The 12,403-nt window shown below is 32.4% G+C and overlaps 1 protein-coding gene and 1 non-coding gene across 2 annotated transcripts in view; both read left to right on the top strand.

The window, feature by feature from the left end:
- Positions 1-12,403, top strand: part of LOC123666551 (twitchin) — a 119,457-nt gene that overhangs the window by 46,706 nt on the left and 60,348 nt on the right. The window contains 14 exon segments of the mRNA XM_045600665.1: positions 742-901; positions 1,124-1,429; positions 2,302-2,453; positions 2,698-2,848; positions 3,809-3,917; positions 6,021-6,217; positions 6,817-6,958; positions 7,467-7,615; positions 8,276-8,433; positions 9,307-9,448; positions 10,045-10,184; positions 10,593-10,827; positions 11,296-11,502; positions 11,989-12,152. Of these exon segments, the coding sequence (XP_045456621.1) occupies positions 742-901; positions 1,124-1,429; positions 2,302-2,453; positions 2,698-2,848; positions 3,809-3,917; positions 6,021-6,217; positions 6,817-6,958; positions 7,467-7,615; positions 8,276-8,433; positions 9,307-9,448; positions 10,045-10,184; positions 10,593-10,827; positions 11,296-11,502; positions 11,989-12,152 (2,412 nt within the window).
- LOC123666649 lies at positions 5,136-5,297 on the top strand. Its single transcript, XR_006745301.1, has one exon. It is a non-coding gene; the product is annotated as a U1 spliceosomal RNA (small nuclear RNA).

Genomic DNA, 12,403 nt, shown 5'->3' with positions numbered 1-12,403 from the left:
ATCTTAATAAATCGAGAAATATGAGTATGTGCATTTCACATCATGTCACATGTTTATTCTTAATTTTACTTTCTTTAAAACCGTATAGGAACAATAAAAACGTTCTCAAAACAGGACAGTACGGTGAAAATTTTACTGTGGTTAACATTCTTATCGAAGGATAACCGTCCTTCCTTGTATACACATCACTGTCTTATATACAGGTCAGGAAACCAAGCTTAATTTCAATCGTGAGAGATTAATATTATAATGTCATAACTTTTCGTTCGCGTCAACGCCGCTGTACATCACTGCTATCGCTGTGCGCGGTCACGTGGTGCGGTGATGACGCTTCATTGCAATTAATTATATTGAATGACGTTTCATTGTAATTGGTTATATTTTAAAACATAAATGCGTGACGTGTGGTAGAAAAAGAGACAGAATGGTATTCTGTCTTCGTTGCACAGCACGCCCAGCGATCGTAATGCCTCTGGTGGCTGTAAACCATCAAGACGACGTACCCCCATCACTGTAGTTGTCCTAACTGTGTATAAGACCGTGATACACTTACACTAACACAATTCGTTGTATGCACTATCACTAAACACTTGATGTTGTGACATTCTGTTGATGTATTCAATGGAATTAATCATAATATTACTCCTACCGTTGTTATTAAGAAAATATGAAAAATTCCATTGAAATTCAATGTTTATCCCAAAACTAGTATAGTTTTTCTAACATTAAGTGTTTGAACAGGAAATTAATGACGATGGTGACCGAATTACTATCGACAAATATGAGAGAAACACTGTCCTAACGGTGCGAAGAACTACCAGAATCGACAGTGGAAAATACAAGCTGGTACTCACCAACTCATCGGGAACTTGCGAGAGCATTGCCGATGTTGTTGTTCTTGGTAAGACTGAAATACACTTCAAAATAAAACCAGTTAATGCGTAACGGATATGTAAACTATCTAATTTGAATTGCACATTTACTTATTTAATGTACATCTTTTTCCGTAGTTAGAGTAATATTTTATTCCCGTTACGACAGATACTTCTGTTTATTATTATTATTTAATCATGCTTACTTTTATAACTTTTTGCATTCGTTTAAAAATAATATTCATTTTCAGACAAACCAAACCGTCCAAACGGTCCCATTGAAGTCACAGATATCCGTGCTGAGAAGGCGACTGTCAAATGGCAGAAGCCTGATGACTGGCAAGGATCTGATATCACTGGATACACTCTTGAAAAAATGGATTTGGATACTGGCAACTGGGTACCTTGTGGCGAATGTGGTGCTGAGCCAACAGAGTTCACGGTTAAAGGTCTAACGCCTAACCACAAGTACAAGTTCAGGGTACGCGCTGTAAATAAGGAGGGCGAGTCTGAGCCTTTGGAAACAGATGGATTTATCGTTGCTAAGAATCCTTATGGTAAGTTTGAATGACACGATTTTTTGTCATAATTAAATTAGTTTTAGGTAGTTATTATACTTTTGAAAAAACTGATAATTCTTTATTATTTTTTTTTTATATCAAATTCGGGTGATTGGAAAAGACTACTACTCTAGCTTATTAGTTTGTAACAAAATTAATATGAAATCTGCGAAATGGAACGTTTTATAAAATTATTATTTCAATGTCAATGTCATCTGATTTGATGTAATAGTTTGTTTACAAACAAAATTTCAAAAGGTGTCTTATTAAAATGACGCGGGTAAAAAGTTCTTAGTTACAAGAATACAACTACTTATTTTTATATTATTATAGACATTTGAATACTACAATTTGTATTTTATCTAAATTAAATTTAGAATTAACGTTATTTTAAATTCAAATTGTAACTATTCTAAACAAAAACTTAAGTATTTTTTATTTAAAACTGAATGAATGAATGAATCTGTGATTTACCATTATATCATAACCACCGCTGAAGTCAAATACGAATACTGAAAATTAAATTCTTTCGATAAATATTATGAAAGAAGTATATATCAATATTAGATCTAAGAGAGATTTTGTGATTGTTAGCAAAAGAACTCAAACTGCTCACTTTAAAAAATAATTTTGTTTGAAATGCTATTAATTCGGTTGTTATCATATACACCTGATAGCGACCGTTACTTAAAGTAGGTAATATATCCGCTAACCCACATTAGAGCAGTGTGGTGGGTTAAGCTCTGATCCTTCTCGTACATGGGGAAAGAGTTCTATGCCCAGCTGTGGGATATTACAGGCTGAAGCGATATTAATTCACTAGTGTTAAAATAACAGTAGGTATTAACTTCAAAAATTTATTTCTATAGACCCACCAAAGGCACCAGGCAAGCCTAACATCATTGACTATGACAACATGTCAGTTACACTGCAATGGGAGCCACCAACAGATAACGGTGGTCGCCCAATCCTTGGTTATGTTATTGAAATGAAGGATAAATTTACCGCAACCTGGGTTGAGGTAAGAATAAGAGTATAATAATTAATTATTTATAAGTAAAATTTATAAGTGTGAGTAATTTAGTTATAACTTCTCTTTATTATTTTTATTTTAGTATTCACAAATTCATATTTTTTTTTTTATAAATAAAATAAAATGTTTTCCTTAAAATCATATATATTTTTTTTTATATGTTACGAACTAGCAATATCCCCCAAATTTCCTCATATTTATGGCAAAAAATAATATTTCAACATTATTTTAGGTGAAGAAGACTGAAGACATAAAGACCGAGGCTAAAGTAGAAGGTTTGAAAGAGAAAATGATCTATCAGTTCCGTGTGAAGGCTTATAACAAGGCTGGGGTTGGTGATGCTTCAGAACCAACTGAAAACCATCTTTGCAAGCACAGGAACTGTAAGTTTTTTTATTTTTCCAACCATTTTCTATCTTAAATGTTATTATTTCTTTTTTTACGTATTTCTACTTTAGTACTACAACCTGTCCTCATGCTTGGTATTTTTAATTCATTGAGTAGTAAGTTATTGTAATTCACATCATTAAGTAGTAAGTTGGTTAGAAAAAATAAGTGATATTAACTAAATAAATAAGATTTACAAACCATAGGAGAATGGTTTCACTGAGAAGATTTCCTAAACACATACAACAATTCTGATTATAGTCATCAGACTGATCGTAGATAAACTGAAAAAAAAACCAAAATGACTTTTCTGTTTTTTTATTATACAGGACCAGTAAACAAGGAATCTATTTACCTTTGTATGTATCCCTTGTAACGCATGTAACTCTTGTAGCCCCATACAAGACATACAACTTATTGAATTTGTTTGGGAATGAAATCTCCTAAAAAATTATATTTTTCTTGTTGTATCAATTTACAGTTTGAATATATAAATGTGGGAAATCTTCATATAGAAATTATAGAAGAAAACATGACTGTTTCTATATTTTCTAAATAAGTACGTAATGGTAATAATCGATAATTCGAAAATTATGGTCTAAGCAGTTTGATGGTGCAAAACATGGATTCAATAACGGATTTAGTCCGTTTACTATGTGGACTTAATGTTTGTTATTATTTTATTAATTAAGCTCATCAATATCACATATATTGCACATGTATATACTTACATATGTAAGTTAACATATAAAATCTTTTTAAAATTATTGACGTATAAAATTACACAACTGAAATTTGACAAGAAATAGATCCATAGCTTAATTGGCTAGAGCGCCGACACGGTCAGTCGGAGACGCGGGTTCGAATCCCGTTAGAGCGGTCAATTTTTGATATGATATTCAAAAATGTTAAGAAATAGATCTAAAAAATTATTAACTTAAATTAATTTCTAACAGTGAAACCACGCATCGAACGCAGCACTTTCAAGTCGGTGATTATCAAGGCTGGACGTACACACAAGTGGTCTGTGGATGTCATCGGTGAACCACCACCGGAGACCACATGGTAATTATGAATACTATGATTTTTCAATATTTTTTAAAATAATTTAGTAGACTATATTAGAAATATATTATATAAGATAATAATATTCTAACTCAATAAAGTACAGTGGGGGTCATCACTAATATTGATGTCCTATAGACAATCACATACAATAAAGAAAATACACAGACTACAATAAAAAAGGGCTTTTTTTACTGTAGTCTGAGAGAAAATATTAATAGCATGATACAACTAGGTAAATGGAACAAATGACTTAGAAACTTAGTTATTGAAAACAATAAATTAATTATTAAACTATAACTTTAAATGCAGACATTATTTTACATTTGTTTAAAGATGTGTACATCACAGGAATATTTAGTTATAGTTCCATTGTACATAATTGTTAATTTTATAACTAATATAAGATTTTCTTTCTTTTTTAAAAGCGACAACTTTTGATAATAAATAGGGTGACAATGTTTAATTAACAATTTTAATCTTTTTTTGTTTTCTTTTTGTATATTACTTATAGTAATCTATTTATTAATTCCGTTCATTGTAGACAAGCAAAATAAAGTAAATGCAAATTTGAACAAATTCACACATTTTTATTACTTTTTGGAAACTAAGTATGGACTCAATAACACCGAGTTAGAATTATGTGAGCCTGTTAAAACTTATAAATATTATATCAGTCAGTATTTCAGGTTTTTACAATTTCTACTACAATGGTATAAGTAAATTATAGTTTTTTTGCACACTTTTAAAACCTCTAAGACGCGACTCAACAATTCAATCCTTTAATATTTAAAGGAAAATCTAATAGTAACCTAACAAAACATTTAGTTAAATTAAGTATAATGTTTTGTTTAAACAATTTTGACAGTTCAAAATTTTAGTTTTATACAAGACAGCGCCCTCTACCTATAATGTAATAAATTACTTCAAGCTTAGATAGCAGTTCTGTGGAAATCTTGAGATTTACACAAAGTATATAAATCAAATTGTAAATTAGTCTTCAGTTTTAATGTAATAGTTATTATACATGTATAATAGTATTCATTATCTAAAATTATAAGAAATAAATTTCTTTCAATAAAAGTGAAGGATCAAATAAAATTTTTAGTTAATCGGTGCACCACTAGATGTCACTATACTTATAGGTTCAATTTCTGAATCGCGCTGGCCAGATTTTTGCGCAAATAATGACTACCACGAGCCTGATCTGAAACAAGCATACTTACCTGGCGTAGGGGATACCGTGATCATGAAGGCGGTTCCCCCAGAGCGAGGCCTCACCATTGCACTGCGGTGGGGTTGACCTCTGCGATTATCCCTAATGCGGATAACTCGGACGCGTAATTTTTGGTAGTGGGGACTGCGTACGCGCCGTCCCCTTCAAAAAATTAGAAAAAGCTTAAAGATAGCACAAATATTTCTATATATATATACTGATGACACGACTCTTTCATCATAAAATTGTTTACATGGCAGCACTTGAAATCTTGAAATTTAACAATTATTATAAAATAATCAGTTATTTTCTTTTATTAATTATATTTAAATATTTTTTTATAAAAATATTAAATTTTTTTGGCTGACTGACATTTTTTATCTGGATGTAGGCCTCTTTCGTCATGTAGAAGACTCAGAGCCATACTCAAATACTAAATACCTCTATGAAGTCAAAAATTCTATCCGTAAGCAAATTTATTGATGCATGAAATTTGCCTTAAATTAGACATGCATTCTACTGCAGTTGGGTCATTAAATAATATTTTATTTAATGGCCCAACTGAAGTAGAATGGCATGTAAAGGCCTGTTTGACCAATTATGGATAAAGTTTATCCTTCAAATAGTTTACAATTAGACATTAACAGCAGAAGGCCATTAGGACCTATTTCACCTTAATTAATAAAATACAAGTTTTAGATTCATTTTTGAGAATAGAAATATCTCATAAATACAGTGGAACTTTATGGCGAAAGAGAACAATACATCAAAACTTTTATCTTTTGGATATCGTCATCTGTCAAATAGCGTTATCTACAACTACTGAAACAGGCCCTAAGACTATTTTACATTAAAAACTTAATCCCTTCTTAAATTTTCTTTCCTAGGTCATGGCGCGAAAATGTAAAACTGGTGAACACAGAGCGTATCAAAATTGAGAATGTGGAATACCACACAGATTTCACAATTGTCAATGCGGTGCGTCGCGACACCGGCAAATACACGCTCAGAGCTGAAAACTGCAATGGCTTTGATGAGGAAACAGTTGAACTAACTGTGTTGAGCAAGCCAAGCTCACCTAAAGGTAAGTTATTGATTGTTGCTATACTGGAAAACAATTGGCTTAACATCCTAAATGTAAAATTAGTTGTACCTGGATTACTGAAGTAGTACACAACAGGAAATATCTTTCCGACTGGGAAATTACATCAATCTTTCAGAAAATTACAGCATTATAATTTGCTCTCAAATATTCTTGTGGTCCAATAGTGAATAAGATAGCCACAGCTCCTGGAGAGAGGTTGGGGGTAGGGTCGGATGCGCGGTTGTGATAATCTTGAATTTGTAGGCGGCCATTGGCTACGCTTATATGCCACCCTAAAGTCAAAGGCAAAAAAAGGATTAAACTGTTATAATTATTCAAAAGAACTTCAAACTTAGTCCTTATATTAGGACCATGGAAATAAATCTGCAATAAACACTTAATAACTTATAAAAATATTTATTAATCTCAGTATAACAAAGATCATTCTGATGAGAATTGTGCAGTCTATGAATGTCTTTGTGCTGATTAATAAAAGATAACCTCTTAAGGAAAAGGATTTCAGCTTATTTTACATTTTTTAAAGTTGTTGTGGACAATTCAAACCGACTTTTAAATTGACTGTAAATCTTATTTTTCAGGACCATTGGTGGTGACAGATATCCACGCCGAAGGTTGCAAAGTTAAATGGGAGAAACCCGAAGATGACGGCGGTTCACCAGTTAAGGAATACGAACTTGAAAAGATGGACCTCGCCACTGGCAAATGGGTCCGTGTGGGCAGGTCAGTATATCTGACAAATATAAATATTAAATCTATTTTGTTATTAATTTCTAATAAAAAATAATTTTACCCGTCTATCTGGTAGATTATGAAAATAGAACGTTCAAAGAGAGCTAACTAAGTATACGTTTGTTCAAAATCTATAATATTAATTATTAAATCGAATGTACCACATATACAAAAAGATATATGTAGAAGATATGAGCAAATCTATCAATATGAAACATTTATCATATATTTTTTTAAATTTTAACAAAACTTATTTTTATAAATCTATTTATTTTTGTGAATATTTTTTCCATCTTAAACTGAAAAATTGATTTTTATCATTAATTTATTTTACCTATGTGGGTTTTGATCCATTACATTTCTTATTAATAATAATAGAAAGATATAAAGAGGATTAAGATCCAATCCTACTCCTACACGGAGAAAGATGACAATGCCCAACAGTGGGATGCTACAGACAGAAATATGTCTTAAAACACTAATTATTATAATTAAATAGAGTTGCTGGCGACAAGAAACCATTGGAAATGGAGGTGACAGGCTTAGAACCCGGTCACCAGTACAAGTTTAGGGTGACAGCTGTCAACGATGAGGGTGACTCTGAACCTTTGGAGACAGAGAAGGCTATATTAGCTAAGAATCCATTTGGTAAGTACTGTTTTTTGTAAATGATTTGGTTGTCTAATTATTTCACTGTTTTTTTTGCCAATGTAATTGAATAAAATTGAGAGTGTAAACCAAGTTTTCTTATTTATAATATGTAAAACTGTATATTTATCATATTTGTTACTATTTTGAGTTCTCGATATCTCGACACACTTTTTGGTCGACTATTGGGAACTCTTAATTTATAGCCAAAGACATGGTAGATATGCCATCTTATCTCTGAGATATGTAAAAGGTTTCAAACTCAAGCCAAGTTCAATTTTAGAAATCCGCTTACATTGCAAAGCGCGCTCAATTTTACTCACTTTTACGGTTACTGCTTCGCTACTATGAGTACATGTCGTTATGTAATATTTTTTGACCTCAATGAACAAACTTTCTGACGTCAAAATAATTCATAAAAAAAGTACAGCCCAGCAGTTGAGTCAAATAAAGCGTTGTATAATATTTATTTATTTTATAGGAATCCAAAACAGTGTAGTATATCAATTTCTTAAAAAAAATATTATTATCATACAGTACAATAATTACAGGCTAAGTAATTATAATTCATCGCATTTGAGAAATTATATTGTATAATAAAACCATTTGTAGATTAATATTTAGTAAAGACGTTAGTAAAGTTAATCTTTTTATCCACAGATGTCGCTGATAAGCCAGGAAACGTCGAAGTGGCAGATCATGATAATCAAAGCGCGGAGATCAAATGGGACCCGCCTAAGTCAGACGGTGGAGCGCCCATTCAGAAATACATCATTCAGAAGAGACCTAAAGGCGGTGATTGGGAAAATGCTGCGGAGGTATGTATTATATTATCGCTACTCTAGCGATAAGGCCGCCTTTGTACACTGTTTTTTTTTAATTTGTAATAATATTACAAATTAAAAAAAACAACAATCAACAAAAAAAAACAACAATCAACACAATAACATATTATGTTATTGTGTTGATTGTTGTTGTGTACAATAAAGAGTATCTATCTATCTATCTATCTATATTAATAAGTAATATTAATACTTGAAGCAAAAACTTTGTACCTTTTTTTACGATAACTGTGCGGATGGAGTATTATGAAATTTCGCACGCTTATGGTGTTTATAGAGAAGGAGTGCAGAATACTAATATTTTTTTTAATTATGCATAAAAATACATTAAATCAATAAAAAAAACTTTACACACAATACTATGTATTTGACACACACACACACACATACTGTTTTGTTTATTATTATAGAAGTACAGTCTTTGACAACAGAACCTTAATTATGTTCAAATTTATAATTTAAATTAATTATGATCGAATTTCGATCACAGGGTGACCACTAGTATTAAGTAACTAGCCGACCCATGCCCACTTTGTTGGGCGTTAATTATTATTATACTAACCAAATAACATACTTTAAAGAACAAATTTTATAGCGCTTAAATAAATAATACGTTGCTCACGTGTATTTATTATTTTAAATTACAGAACCAAATAACATACTTTAAAGAACAAATTTTATAGCACTTAAATAAATAATATGTTGCTCCAACGCCATCTATCAAAAATCGGGAAAACGTCGTCGATAGACTAACTAACATAACTTCTTTTTCTGGGTTATCACAAAAAGAAAATAATGATATTATCAAGCATAATTGCAATGTTTGAAACTAAACTATGTTTTCTTCAGGTGCCTGGAACAGCGACCTCCGGCAAAGTTGAGGGTCTACCTGAAGGTAGCGAATACGAGTTCCGCGTGATCGCCGTCAACAAGGCTGGTCCATCTGAGGCCTCAGAGCCTACAAAGATGACTACAATCAGACACAAGGCTCGTAAGTATTTACCATATATGTTAGTGAATTATTTATTTTTTTTACATTTCACTGAAGGTCAAAAAGCATGTGCTCAAAATTGAACGATGAGTAAAATAAATAGTTTTCTTTGATACACTTTCTGTATTCAAAGCTTAAAGGTTTTTTGTTCTTTGAATAAATTATTTAACTATTGTGTTGCAATGTCTCAAATATTGTGCCTCTTGTAGTTCTAATTTTGTCTATACTCATACAGTTAGTTTGTGTTCTTCAAGACAAAGTCGATAGACCAATATTTAATATTTCATTCATTAACTTTTAAACAACTGCGATCGATTCATCATAAAAAATAATTTAATAAATACTCACTTGTTCAATTTTTTTTAGAAAGTCTAGCTTTATGGCTTAAAATGGTAATTTTATTATGATTTATACGAAAAGTGGATATTTTGCAAGATTTGATTGTTGCAAGTGCCATGGTTTACTACTTAATATAAAACCCCTTTATAGTAGATATGCTATAAAAAAAGTAAAATTGATCAATAAAATTATACCAATATACTTACTGTACTGTATCATATCCAAACCGGCGGATACAAATAAACATTTATTCTCAGTGAAACCACGTATCGACCGTACAAATCTGAAGGCGGTCGCCGTAAGGGCGGGCAAGTCGATATTCTTCGACGTCAACGTTCGCGGTGAACCGGCGCCTAAAGTGCAATGGTTCCAGAAATGGAAGAAAGATGAGAAAGAGGTAATTATTAGTAATAAATAAAAATATATTTATTTTCCTCTTATATCTTCTTCTAATATATAAAATTCTCGTGTCATGGTGTTAAACATTGAACTCCTCCGAAACAGCTCGACCGATTTTAATAAAATTTTGTGGGCATATCAGGTAGGTCTGAGAATCAGCCAACATCTATTTTTCATACCCCTAAGTTATAAGGGGGGGGGGGGGTAAGCGGGTTATATGTTTCAAAGAAACGTTTGCGGGGTCAATTAAAAGTAGCAAACAAAAATATTCCAATAAATATGAATAAAAATCTAAAACCGTATCAGGAAATATTTTTAAACTATTCTTATACCATCCATACCCATTACTTTAATGTTAAAATTAAAAAAAAAAAATGCAATTTAATACATGCCAAATCTTCTACAGGTTACCGAAAACGTTATAAACGTGGACTACAACACAAAGTTGGATATCAAAGAAGCGGTAAGGGCTATGACCGGTACTTACCGCATTTTGGCTACCAATGAACATGGCAAGGACGAAGCCGAAGTTGAAATCACAGTACTTTCGGCTCCCAGTAAGCCTGGAGGCCCATTGAAGGTCGCTGATGTTACAAAGAATGGTTGCAAACTGGCCTGGAAGAAACCAGAAGACGATGGTGGTAAGTGTTTTAGAAGTGGTGGTTGCAAACTCCAGTTGTTACTTACAAATTAGATGCAGTTTTATTTATATGGCCTATATTTTAAATGTGGCCTGTAGCTCGCCTAAATTACCTTAGCATAGTCTTACAGAAAATTGATTGGACTTGGTACTATTTCTGCGTCTAAAAATAATTTTAATCATTCAAGTTTTCCCAGCACCTTTACCATTGAGCACTTGCCTCCAAAATTTATCATTTTAGAAACTTCTAGGTACCAAAACCCTCCCATCTTAAACAAAACCGTTTATTTACTTACGATAGTTCTTATGAGTAATTATGGGTTAATTTCGGACTAAAAAGAAAAACGAAATTACTTTTTTTTAATAAATTATACACGAGTCTGTATAGTATATACAAAAGCTTTTAGAAAGTTTAAAGTCATGACACCCAAAAACCCACAACATTTTCTAAGTAATGAACTAACTTCAGGTAAACCAGTAACCGGTTACGTGGTCGAGAAGCTAAACAAAGCCACCGGACGTTGGGTACCGGTTGGTAAGACGGATGACACTGAGATGGAAATCAAGGGTCTTCAGGAAGGCGAGGAGTACGAGTTCAGGGTGAAGGCAGTCAATGATGAGGGAGAGTCTGAGCCTTTGAAGACTGACCACTCGATCATTGCTAAGAATCCTTATGGTGAGTTTTAAGGAATTGAAATTGTTATAAAGAAGTTTTTAGCCCGATTTCCAAATTTAAAGTTACATAGTCATGTAAATACGTACTATTGCTTCATTTTATTCACGTATGCTATGGCATGCCTCTATGTATGTCTATATGTTCCTAAACAGAAGGACACCAATTTATTTTTATTAAATACTAGCTGCCCAGACAGACTTCGTTCTGTCAAAAGTTAATAGTAATTTTTTTTTGTTTTAAAACTTTCCCTTGGGCTTAAGGGATATTAAAAAAAAAAATAGCCGAATTGGTCGCACCGTTCTCGAGTTATGCGCTTAGCAACAATCATTTTCATTTATATAGATTTATCTTTGTGTTCTCTATTCCTTTTTATTGTATTCTTTTCGTTTCACTCGTTCTATTATTATTTTAGACTACTTCATTTTTATAATTTGTAAACTTTTTATGTATGGCCAATAAACAATTTTATTTTCCTTTTCCCTCCAGATATCCCCGGAAAACCCTCCGTCCCCACTTTGGAGGACTGGGACGTGGACCGCGTGGACCTCAAGTGGGAGGCGCCCAAGAACAACGGCGGAGCTCCCATCACCGGATACATTATCGAAAAGAAGGAGAAATATGGCCACTGGCAGGAGGCGCTTGTTACTACGGTGCGGTTTGACTTTTCACTAGTTGTGCACGCGGTTTCACTAGCGTTAATTTTGAGAAAAAAAACGTTCTAAAGTATTATATAGCCTATAGCCTTCATTGGTAAATAGACTATTCAACACAAACAGAATTTTTCAATTTGAACAAGTAATCCTTGAGATTAGCGCTTTAAAAAATATGAACTCTATAGCTTTATAGTAAATATAAGCATAAATATCTCTATGCCATAAGAATATTCCATATGTGTTTGACG

The sequence above is a fragment of the Melitaea cinxia genome, chromosome 26 (assembly GCF_905220565.1).
Source record: "Melitaea cinxia chromosome 26, ilMelCinx1.1, whole genome shotgun sequence".
Lineage (NCBI taxonomy): Eukaryota > Metazoa > Arthropoda > Insecta > Lepidoptera > Nymphalidae > Melitaea > Melitaea cinxia.
Note: the sequence above shows the minus strand (reverse complement) of the source record. Positions and strands in the feature narration are given on the sequence as shown.